A 12,357-nucleotide genomic window follows, 5' to 3' on the forward strand; every position below is an offset into this window, starting at 1 on the left:
CAGAGGCTGAACCTAATTACGTTGAATGGTTCAGAGTGTGCTCGCACCCGTACATAGCCCCGGACGAAGGGCCGACTTCCGGTCCTGGTCCTTCTCAGAGCAGATCTGAATACGTGAGTTTTATTATTTTTTTTTTCAGTTTTTGTTTTATGAATTATTAACTCCTGTTATCCTTTTGTGTTTTCAGTTCCTCAATGAATGGCCCAGTCGATTCGCTCCAGTGGCAAGACTACCCGCTCAGCTGGCGGATTTGAACCCCCGTCAACGACATGCGTTAGAAATATACCTTAATGATTGTAGAGATTTATTTGAAGAATGGCAAATTTTTAAAGGGCATGACCCTTCATAGTCTGTATTGAAACTATTTTACATTAATGATTGCATTTATTTTCGTCAATGAATGTCGTTGGTATACACAGTAGTATAACTATGGATTATATACAACTTTTAATGAATGTCGTGTATAAATTCTATGGAGTATCTAAATTTACAGCATCGTCAGCGGTGTTATTAGTTGGTCGTGGTCGTGGCCCGCGTAGATTATTCCAGAGCATAATCCTCGTATTGAAATGTGTGTCAAGATGTTTTGTGAAATTGTCAGCTGCTTGTTTCCAACGTTCATGGATGGGTGGGAGTGGGGATGAATCGTCGTTCATTAAAAGTTGAACAAAATGATTTCCATTAACCCAACATATATGTATTACTTTATTTACACTATGCACGCCCGGTGTTTTCCTTAACGGACGAACCAAACAGTTGTATTGCGAATCACCGTCAGCAGAACCATAATAAGCAATGGCAATGTTTAGAAACGTTGCTGCAGAGTACAAAGCCATCGGTGCATCCATCCAGTGCATGAAAGGAGCAGGTCCATTGATGTGTGAACCTATTCTGAATATAGCCTCGTCTAGTAACTCCTGGGATAGATACAAAGTTAGGTATTGCGCTCTGTTCATTTGCATTTCCATACTCATAGCACGTCTTAAAAGAGGCCATGCTTCCTCGCCTCCCAGCTTTGTGACGGCAATTGCTCTAAATCCACAGTTACCCTCACCTAACACATCAATCCAGTTGAACAAGTTAGGAGGAAGGATGAATGGGATGTTATTAGGCCTTGAAAACTGTGAGAAATCACGACCTCCAGGATCATCTACAATAATTGTAAATAAGGTTAATATGCGTAAACTGTAACAAATTAATGAAAAAAACGAAAAATTAAGTCTAGTACCGGATAAGTTGAAACTGAACTTAATTCCTACTGAAGATTGCGTCTCTCGACAACTAGATCTGCCACTAGATCTCCCGCGGGAAGAAGATCTAGACCCTCGACCACGAGAAGATGATCTGCTATATTCAAATGAACTTTTTCTCCTTCTCATGGTTTTACTTGTGCTTGGTTTTCCCTTTCTCGGTGGACTTGCGTAAGGCTCAAGTATTTCGGCACCATCTGGGTGTAGTTCATATTCAAGTACCTGAGACATTCGGCGTACAACAGCGGGATCAGATTTAAGGACTTCATCGACCAGAGATTGAAAGTACTCTTTGTCATTGGCGTTCGCGTATTGTACTCCTTCGTTGGTCTCGTCTCCTAACTCTGTGTACCTCAAAGTACTCTAGAATTCATGAATGTCATCCACATACAAAGCACCATGTGTACCTATGGACATATGTAAATAACATGCACACGGAAATCCATGGGTTTGTTGAAGTACACAACTGCATTTGTTAAATACAAAATCACCCAGTTCTAACATGCGGTTATACTCAAGCTGGAGCTGCTCCAAGGCATAGAGAGATACGTGGCGATATAAAGGTCTAAAGAAATGCTGTCGCATCGACCTTGGTATAGAAGTCATGGATTCCTGTAGCGCTTGTTGGATCCTGGCTTGCTGATTTGTAATCTGTGCGTAAGCCCTTTTGAATAGGGTATCGAATGAGCTATTACCGCTACCAAGGTAATACTTGAAAGACGAGTGTTGGCTTTCAACTCTGCTGGTAGTCTGGTTACCCAAGTGGAAACAATCATTCGTCCACGCACGCACAAATTTCTCTCTAAGTGGAATCCATGTTCCAGTCAAATACCGAACGACCTTTTTGTTCCTAACCGACCACGTACTGACGATCGCTTGCCATCTCTGTTCAAATTCGCCGATTGTAGAACTTTCAACCAAGGGGTTCCATCTACTTTTCCTGAATACCTGCCCTTGTTGATTTTTCTTGCCGCCGCACAACTTGTCCACCATGTTCTCAACGTCGTTGGCAATATGCCAGATGCATAACAAATGCCGCACATCTACATTAAACAAAACTTTGAATGTAATTAAGACATAATCATTAGATATAACCACAATAATGAATCAACAAAGCCTTTTTACCTGGGAAGACGTCACGAATAGCTGCTGATAAACCTTCGTCTCGATCGGTTACAATGACGCTAGGAGTCTGAGCAGTGCCGAAAATATCTCAATCCCTGCAGCACCCACGAATACGACACAACCGCCTCATCTCGCATCAAATAAAACGCAACCAAGAAGTTGTGATTGGTTGGCGTCATTCCGATCACTTCACATAGTGGCCACTTTTGTTTGTTCGTTTTGTACGTTGTATCTATCAGCACAACATACGACCACGTACGTATCATTTGGATAGAGGTAGGATTTGCAATTAATAGTCTGCTCAATTGCCCTTCGATATCCAAGTCTGTCCAGACCACGTAATTAAGTTCTGTGGCCATATGAAGACAGTGTTGAAGGGGAGTCCTACCCTCCATCTCTTCTCTCCTTATTGATTGCCTTATATTATATGTCTGATTCATACTAGCACAAAAACCAGGAAAATTATCTCTAATAGAATTCATAATAAAGGCCGTTGCACTAAGCTGTCGTATGTGCTCCCAAATATCTACATTGATCATATTCGCCCTTACATGACCATCTCTGTACACTAAGAACGGGTGGTTATGTTTTCCTTTTTCACCAGGACACACCCTTACCATCCAAGGTCTTTCTGGTGGTTTACGACTACTTCCTACAATCAAAAATTTACACCCGCAACTTCTACTTTTAGAACCAGGTCGGGCAGTATTATCTAGATTATGTACATCACCCCTAATATTACCATAGCGGTGACATCTTAAATAGACACTAACTCTAGAACGTCCTTCTTTCTTTTTATAAGAAGCACGTGTAAATTGAAAACCGATTGTTATTGCTATCGCATCGGCCCAACTATGTAACTCATCTACGGAGATAAATTCCCTATCCGTAACAAAGCTACCGGAGTAGTCTACGTTGTCTCCAAAGTTTTCAAACTCCTGCAAATTTGAAATATAAATAATATAAATTAAGTACATTAATGACTACAATAATAATAATAACAATGACAACAACAACAACAACAACAACAACAATAATAATAATAATAATAATAATAATAAGAATAATAATAATAATAAATAAATAAATAAATAACGAAAAGTCAAATTAATAATGACAAGAACAATAACAATTTTAATAATAATAAAAAAATTACATAAATAAAAAAATGGAAAAAACTTAAAAAAAAAATTATCAACAATAAAAATAATAATAATGACAACAACAACAACAATAATAATAATAATAATAATAATAATAATAATAATAATAGTAATAACAATAATAAAAAAATAACATAAACTAAAACAACAACAATAATAATAATAATAATTAAAAAAAACATAAATACGTAAATTAAAATTTTAAAAAAATAAAATAAAAATAACAATCGCACAAAATGAGGCGACTGAACCATGGTTCAGTCGCACAAAATTGGGCGACTGGACCTAGGATCAGTCGCCCAGTTTTGTGCGACTGAACCATGGTCCAATCGCCCAGTTTTGTGCAATTGAACTATGGTTCAATCGCCCAGTTTTGTGCGATTTATTTTTTTTTTTTTTTTTTAATTTTCAACGATTCCAATCGAAAACTTTACGTACCGCATCCGACTCATAGTCGCTTTCGTTAGCCATATTTAACCAATTACGGGTTACAACTTCTTTAACAGTTTTTAGAGAGATAATACCGTGTTTGAATTCGTATTTCATACGCATCTCAGAATTCGATATATATAGACAAATCTTCCGCATTAAATTCTTAATAGTGTTATTAAGCGTGATTTACATTTATTAATTAAGTTTTAAGTCCAGTGGCAATTTTGTAATTTTTTAAACTCCAGGGGCAAATACGTAATTTTGAGGAGGGAGGGTGACGATAAAATGAAAAAGGGTGGCGAATTTTAGTAACACATCGCCACCTTTTTCATTTTATCGCCACCCTATATATAATGAATTTACAAGATTGCCACTACATAATTTTCGAACTCAAAAACTGTAACATCTCTCTAAAACTCTCTAAAAACACTATGTTAACTTAAACAAGCTAAAAGTGTACATCGAATAACAATGGCGAACCAAAACGAGCATGATAACGATTCAGTAAGTAATTAATCGATTCAAAATTTTTCAAGAAAAAAAAAATTCCAGAACCCCCAGTCGCACAAAATGTGCAACCAGACCTAGGGAGAGTCGCACTTTTTGTGCGACCACTCCTAAGTCAAGTCACACTTTTGACGAGCATCCAATCAACAGGATGTCCGACAGACTCATCCTGACCGACAGACTCTTCCCGACTGACAGAGTCGTCGTAATCAGTATCATCATCACCTGAGCCGACCGTATTACTACGCTGGCTTGTCCGGCGCTCAAAGCGACTATGCACATGGTCTAGGGTACTCGAACGTTGGGCCTGACTATGGCTGGCCGCCTGTTCTTGCCTGGCTCGCCTTGCCAAAACCGTAACCCCTCTTATGGGGATCCCCTCTCAGTAAACTCGGCCTAGAACTATTCTCGCTCAATAACCCTCTAAAAAAGCGTTTTTCTTTTCCTTGATTTCCAGCCATTTACTACAATTTTCATATTTTAATAAACTATTAATAAAAAATTAAAAGAATAAAAAAATACATTAAGTTATATTCATTTTAATTACACTTACAATATTAATTTAATAAACATTTAAGTACATTTAATAAACACTTACAATCATATAAATTATTCACAACTAAAATAATTCACACAAATAAACAAATAAACAATTATTATATTAATAAATAATTAAACAAGTAAAATAAAATTAACAACTAAAATAAAATTTAAGTAAATTTAATAAACACTTACAATCATATAAATTATTCACAACTAAAATAATTCACACATATAAAAAAATAAACAATTATTATATTAATAAATAATTAAACAACTAAAATTTAATTAACAACTAAAATAAAATTTTATTAACAATTATTATATTAAAAAATAATTAACAACTAAATTTTAATTAATATATTATTATTATATTAAAAAATAATTAAACATTTAAATAAATTATTTAAATTCAAAACTAATTGTTATAATAATATTATCATAATATGATAATATATTAAAATAAAATAATTTATTACAATATTTATTAAATAATAATAACTTAAAAAATAAAATTAAATAAACAAAAGAAATTTCAAAATTCAAAAAAAAAAAAATAAAAATTACGAGTCGCACAAAAAGTGCGACTGAACCTAGGTGGAGTCGCACTAAAAGTGCGACTGAATCTAGGAGGAGTCACACAAAAAGTGCGACTGTTTCTAGGTTCAGTCGCACTTTTTGTGCGACTCGTTCTAGGTTCAATCGCACTTTTTGTGTGACTCGTAATTTTTTTTTAAAATTTTGAATTACATTAAAATAAAAATTACCTCGAGTTTTTGTTGATGACTCCTCCTAGATTCAATCGCACTTTAGCTCTGATTAATTTTATGTGTAGATTTTGTGTTGTTTGAGGTGATAAAAGTGTTATTGGGTGAGTTTGAAGTGTTTTATAGAAATTTTAAAATTTTTAACTCCAAGGATATTTTCGTCATTTTATTAAATTAATTTAAAATAGGGGTGACGATAAAATGAAAAAAGTGGCAAAAAATAAGAATTGGATTAATTATTCTATCAGTTAGTCAAACTAATTGACAATTGCACAAAGTTGCGGCCAAATTTAATAGCAAGTAGCTAATAAATTTGTAAATTTGTTTCGATGTGAGTTATTTTTCAAATACTTCCCTTAAATGTGAGCTTATTTTTCTATTTTTCAAATACTTTCCTTATACGTGAGCTTATTTTTCTATTGGGCAGAAATGTCATTCTTTTCAAACCCGCACATTATTTTTATGAAAAATTAAGATTTTTTATTTCCTATTGATTGGAAACCATCGGCTGTAGTACCATAATAAATTTATTCGATGTTCGATACGAGTTATTTTTCCAACGGTAGCTGCACTTGCAGCTGTTGATAAGGACGTGACAACGGTGAAAGTGATGACCGATGAGTAATGAACCTCAATTCGTCCAATTCATATTCATGAAGAGAAGAAGCAGAAGATAAGGTTTAATTTGGTTGCAGAAATGGAAGAGAAATTGTCAACCTTTGCAAAGTCAACTACACCTTCCCCAATTCAACAACTTTCTTATCTCGCTCAACGTTCTAATGCCATCAATCTCGCTGAAGGTTTTCCCGATTTTCCTGCTCCTTCCCACCTCAAAAATGCTGCTGTTTCTGCCATTAATTCTGACTTCAATCAATACAGGTTTCACCTTTTTTTTTCTTCCTTTAATATTGTATGCCAAATGCTTGGAAATAGTTGTTGAATTTTAGGTTAATTTCCCTTTTATGGGTTCATTCTTATTGGGTTTTCTTGGGATGCTTAATTGATCATATTATATAACTCAATGGAAATTGGGGCTTAATCTTGAACATGCCAAATTGGGGCTTAATCTTATATCAAATGGTGATAGGAGGAGTTAACAACATGCTACTATATTAGTACCTGTCTAGTGTTTGTTAAGGGGTGGGGCAAAAAAGTGTAATTTATGGGGAGGTGTAAGAACCTCTGTGTATATTGATAAATTTGTTAACGGTCTTCCACAACAACATTCGTATAAGAGAAGAGTTGGCTACACCTACACATAAAGACGACATTTCAATTGGTATTGGAGGAGTAACCCATCAAGTCAACGTCAACCTAATTCTTCTATGTGAGATATGTCATGGCCAAAGATAAGAATTGTAGCAATTTTAATAGCACGGACTTAAAAAGAAATTGTACTTCAATCATATATTAAATTACTACACGTAATTCATCCTGAGTACAACTTACACTATGGGGTTTGCTCTTTAAAATTTTTGAATGAGTGGTAATTAATCTCAATCTATGTCTCAAAATAGCCCAAGTATAAATAGGATGAAGATAAAGAAAAATGGTAGAAAGTTATATTTTACTTGAAAGTGGAAAAAATGTATGAATGAAATGAAAATGTAAATTAAATTTTGAAAAATTAAAAAAATATGTGGGTAATAGCCAATGATAGAGGTGAAGCAAATTCAATGGAATTGACTAAAAGGAAAATTGGAGTTAATTCTTTGGGTTAGAGAGATTACATTGATTATGTCTATTCACTAGACTTGTGCAACGGATTGGGGCTCGTTAAGGGCCTTGATCAGACCCTTCACTTAGAATTAAAGAAAAGTGTGGGTCATGACTAAAAATAGAAATGTATCAAATCTCATGAGACGAGCCAAAATGAAAAATTTATGTTAATTATTTTACATTTAGCAATATAGTTATTGTTAAGTGTATAAGATATTTGATATTTTACTTATGTTTAAATATTTTGATTGGTTTACCTACCCCATTTACTCATTTAGCTTTTAAAGACAACACCCATAAGGGCCATAACCCCAACGCCATGTAACTGGTGCATGAATTGAATTTCGAAATTTAATGTGTGCAATTCATCAATTTGTGGTTTTAATTCAACCATTTCTTGCATCTAGCTTAACTCGAGTAATAGGGTCGGCCCTAAGATTTGAGAGGTCTTGGGCGAAATATAAATTATGGGCCCCTAATTACAATATATACTATTATAGACCCCTAACTGTTAAATATTAAAGCGTAGTTTTTTTAATTTTTCGGATGGGCCCGACCCCTCTTGCCCTTCTATAGGGACGGCCCAGTCGAGTAATTCTAGCGACAATGTTATGTCTGAAATTTGTGTGCGAAATGGAGTCAAGTCGGACTATTGCTTTGTAGGCATGTGCAGGGAATATGTGATCATGTAGCAAAGAATATGAAGAACATACATGGTTTGGATGTTGATCCTATAACTGACATAGTGATATGTTGTGGTCAAACAGAAGCATTTGCTGCAGCAATGTTTGCCTGTAAGTTCATCTTATGCTTGGTACATACTGTAAGACCATGTACTTTCACCACCAGTTTGCATTAACATACCCAAATTTACCTTGTGCAGTACTTGATCAAGGTGATGAAGTTATTGTTATTGATCCTTCGTATGAGACATACGAATCTTGTATCCGTATGGCTGGAGGAGTCCCGGTAAGCCCTAGTTTTACGATTTTTGACTCCCTAATGAATTGAAGATGACTTGAGCATAATATGTTGTTAGCTTTGTTACTTGGACTCGGGTACTGATGTGAGATACTGATACGTGTCAAAGTGTCGGATACGTCTAAATATTCAATTTTACGCCTAAAATGAAGTGTCTAAGTGTCATACCAATGTCTGAGCATCAAGGATCGGGCTTGAGCATAATATGTTGTTAGCTATGTCACTTGGACTCGAGTACTATGTCGGATACTGATACGCGTCAAAGTGTCGAAAATGAAGTGTCTAAGTGTCATACCAATGTTCGAGCATCAAAGATCGGACACGGGTACATGAAACAAAATGAAGAGTCCGAGTAATATAGGTTGTTAGTCGTCTTTATTCTTGAATACTGTTATTCTTTTGTTAGGTATTTGTGTCCTTAGACCCTCCATATTGGACGCTGAACCCGGAGAAACTTATGAAGGTTTGTACATCGAAAACGAAAGCTATAGTGTTGAACAGGTTCGGTACTTGCTTTAATCTTCGTTTTATCCAAACATTCATACGACAGCATAAGTTCGTGCTCTCGGGTTGATATACTAGAGCTGTATCATTAGGTTATTTGATGGATGTAACAGCTATGGTTCAAAGCACGTATATATTTCGATACTCATAACTCGAACAAATTACTGATACAAATTGACGCAGCCCTCATAATCCAACAGGCAAAGTGTTTGGGCTAGACGAGCTGGACATAATCGCGGAAACTTGCCGGAAACAGGACTGCCTAGCTGTTACAGATGAAGTATGGTTGAAAATTTTCTTACTTCTATTGGAATCAAAGTTTGTTGATTGAAATGCAGCTTACTTCACGTTGTCTTTCTTTCAATCGGGTCAAAGATTATAATTCTTTGGTTTCGGATTAAAGGGCTCGCTATAATCATGTGCACCTTTTATTTATGTGAAGTTGCACGTGATATTTGCTACCCAGGGTCGATCGGATCCAACCTCGTTGTTATCATTAACAAGGGTAAGGTTGCGTATATCCGTCCCCCCAACCTCGTTTAGGTGGGAGTCACGTAAAGGCATAGGAGTAAAGGGAAAAAAAGAATTGACGATTCTCATGACATTACTGATTTCCTGGGTTACAGTTAGAGGTGTTCAAAATAGACTCGACGTCCCGATATTCACCTGGCCTTGTAACCAAATCCGGTTTGACTCGGCTAATTGTTAACAATAGTATGACAGAAGACCCAAAATTAAACTGACCCGAAACTGACCCGATGATTCGAATGGACACCTCTAGTTACAGTAATGAAATCATCGAATCAATATCATATCATAATCCAAAATGTATACATGATTGTGAAGGTTTATGAGCATATCACCTATGATAATGAGAAGCACATATCCCTTGCTTCACTTCCAGGAATGCAAGAGCGGACGATCATCACCTCATCCTTGTCTAAGACGTATTGTGTGACAGGTGATCTCGACTTCCTACCCATTCTATTCTTACAATATTTGATTATGTAAATTTCTATGTCGTAATTGGGACTCCGTTAGGTTGGAGAATCGGATGGGCCATTGCCCCCATATGCATTGCCGATGCTATAAGAAACATACATATAAGACTTACTGACTCCGCTCCAGCACCTTTCCAAGAAGCTGCCTTGACGGCTTTGCTAAGCCCTCCAAAATACTATGAATCGCTCAAAGAAGTAAGATTTCGTACCCTTAGTTCTCGCTGTTTGAATTACAGTCGCCTAAAATTCATCTCCATGTTATTAATTCTTTCTTTCTCTAGGACTTCGAATCAAGACGAGACTTCGTAGTTGAAATGTTGAGTGGCGTTGGTTTCCAAGTCGAGTTTAAGCCTCAGGGTTCGTTTTTCATATTCGCGGAGCTGCCCAACGATTATGAACATTGTGATGTATGTTCTGGCGTCTCTGAGCTCTCTATCCTCGGTTCTATGGTTTCATATATACTCCCCCTCTTTCAGCATATTATCTCATTTAGTTTTGCACACTTGTCAATACACTGATCAGTTCTTAATATCATCTAATTGTGCATGATAAAATACTATATTAAGTTGATCTTGATAAAATCTGCATTGGGACGAATCAAACCAAATCATATTTGACTATTTTTAATTTGTTTAACAATAAAATACAAAATAAAAGTGATTGATAAATAGTTTTACTAGCAAATGGGACTCAAAAGCGGAGGGAGTATTTAGCTATTAGCATCTTCCAAATAGATGAAGAAGCATGCTCTTTTTGGTGATGCCGAAACCTTAATCCCAACAATTTGATGCCACGCCCAACCCGAGTTCTGAACCCTAGATTTGGGCTGTCTAATGCTAATTCCCATTGACATGAACTTTGTACTATGACAAGAACAACATAAACTTTACAACCATCTCAAAACATTGAACTTTTTGGGCAACCTCATATGCTAGGCGATTACTCGAGTTGAGGGGTTCTCTTCAATCACGACCTTCTCGTGATGAGGGTATTGGTCTGCCTTCCTTTCCGCCCTCCCCAAACCCTACCCCTACGCGGGACTCACTGAGACGATGATCATGAATTTGATGATGGTGTTTAGTTTTAACAAATTACAGGTTCGCTTTCCTGCAGATAGACTTTGTTGAAGAATTGATAAAACAGGCAGGCGTAGTCGCTGTTCCCGGATGTGGATTTTTCCATTCAAAGCATCCACCAGATGGATACCAACGAAGGTACATTCGATTTGCTTTCTGCAAGAGCAGCCAGACGTTGATTGCTGCCCATCGAAAAATAAGTGCACTTCTAAACTCCGCTGGCCGCCTTAAGCTTTTCCTCGCGGAAAAAGGCCCTGATACTTGACAATTCTGTGAGCTGATTTTCTGCTTCAATCTTGCTCACCTTTACATAGTAACATAGAGGTATCAGCACTTCAAAATTGTAGTAATTTCTGCAAGCAATCTAGCATGTATAACTGTTTGTAGATTTTCCTAAATCGTAATGTGATGAATCTTATGCATAAATTACCATCATGGATGTTTTGATCCATAGTGCACTGCAAAATGTTGCTTGTACTACCATATCTCACACCTTAATGTCGAATGTTTTTGAGTTTGTCACACATCCAAAATATAGGCTAATACAATCGCAAGATTATCAGTATTGACCCAAAAAGTCATTATTGACCGTTACTGCGTATCTGCGACCACAAACCATAACTGAAATTGTATTTTTTGCATTATGGACTGATTTGAAAGAATAATTATATCAATTCATCGTAAATGCTTATCTGTGTTATTTTCTACTTTTATTTTAAATCACATTTTAATTTTTCTAACGTATCATTGGAAATTGAAACCTTTTTCAAAGGTTTGTCTATCGTTATTTCCAAAACAAAAGGTTTGTATTTCTATATGTCTTGCATTGCCTTATCTATAACTATGTTTTAGGTCTTTTGTTTTTGTTTGCAAGTTTTTTGATTGCTTAAGTCTCACTGGTTGCTACCTTCTTGTCTCCTTTGATTAGAGTATGATGTGTCATTTTTCAACCCTCTTCATACCTTGATTGTAACTTATGAGTAGGATATACTAGATATGATGGTAATGATGTTGATCCTAATACTGAAATAGATAGTGTAGACTATATAGCATACTCTAAAGCTTTAAATAGATAGTGTTTTGCTAAAATTTTGTTGAACTGATTCTTGACATGATATTAAAAGTTCAACACATGAATTTAAATCTCATACTATAATCTCGAAAGTCCCAATTCAATCAAATAATTTAGCGGAAAAATATGTCATATGCTCAATTTGACACAAACAATGTTCTACAGAATTATACAATCAAAAAACGTGTGGTGTAAACAATAAATGACAATGTGGTTTGTA

At 35.8% G+C, this 12,357-nt stretch overlaps 1 protein-coding gene across 2 annotated transcripts; it reads left to right on the forward strand.

Moving 5' to 3' along the window:
* Positions 1–6,150: 6,150 nt before the first annotated feature.
* On the forward strand, positions 6,151–11,494 carry LOC130827156 (uncharacterized). Of its 2 annotated transcripts, XM_057692802.1 has the most exons (9): positions 6,151–6,663; positions 8,167–8,297; positions 8,387–8,472; positions 8,891–8,985; positions 9,172–9,268; positions 9,835–9,949; positions 10,030–10,184; positions 10,271–10,396; positions 11,103–11,494. In XM_057692802.1, the coding sequence occupies exons 1-9, from the start codon at positions 6,482–6,484 to the stop codon at positions 11,328–11,330; spliced, it is 1,215 nt and encodes a 404-aa protein (XP_057548785.1). In that variant the 5' UTR covers positions 6,151–6,481; the 3' UTR covers positions 11,331–11,494. The 2 variants fall into 2 exon arrangements, with proteins under 2 accessions (XP_057548785.1, XP_057548786.1); XM_057692803.1 differs by lacking the exons at positions 8,891–8,985; positions 9,172–9,268 and having other exon boundaries at positions 6,198–6,663.
* The last annotated feature ends 863 nt before the right edge of the window (positions 11,495–12,357 follow it).

The sequence above is a fragment of the Amaranthus tricolor genome, chromosome 11, assembly GCF_026212465.1.
Source record: "Amaranthus tricolor cultivar Red isolate AtriRed21 chromosome 11, ASM2621246v1, whole genome shotgun sequence".
Lineage (NCBI taxonomy): Eukaryota > Viridiplantae > Streptophyta > Magnoliopsida > Caryophyllales > Amaranthaceae > Amaranthus > Amaranthus tricolor.

What these genes read in the sequence shown, in the direction of transcription:
- LOC130827156 (XM_057692802.1), top strand. Translation starts at nt 6,482, where the DNA reads ATGGAAGAGAAATTGTCAACCTTTGCAAAGTCAACTACACCTTCCCCA. An exon ending in GCCTAGCTGTTACAGATGAA is followed by an intron (nt 9,269 to 9,834) that starts GTATGGTTGAAA and finishes ATGATTGTGAAG; the next exon opens with GTTTATGAGCATATCACCTA. An exon ending in ACGATTATGAACATTGTGAT is followed by an intron (nt 10,397 to 11,102) that starts GTATGTTCTGGC and finishes GCTTTCCTGCAG; the next exon opens with ATAGACTTTGTTGAAGAATT.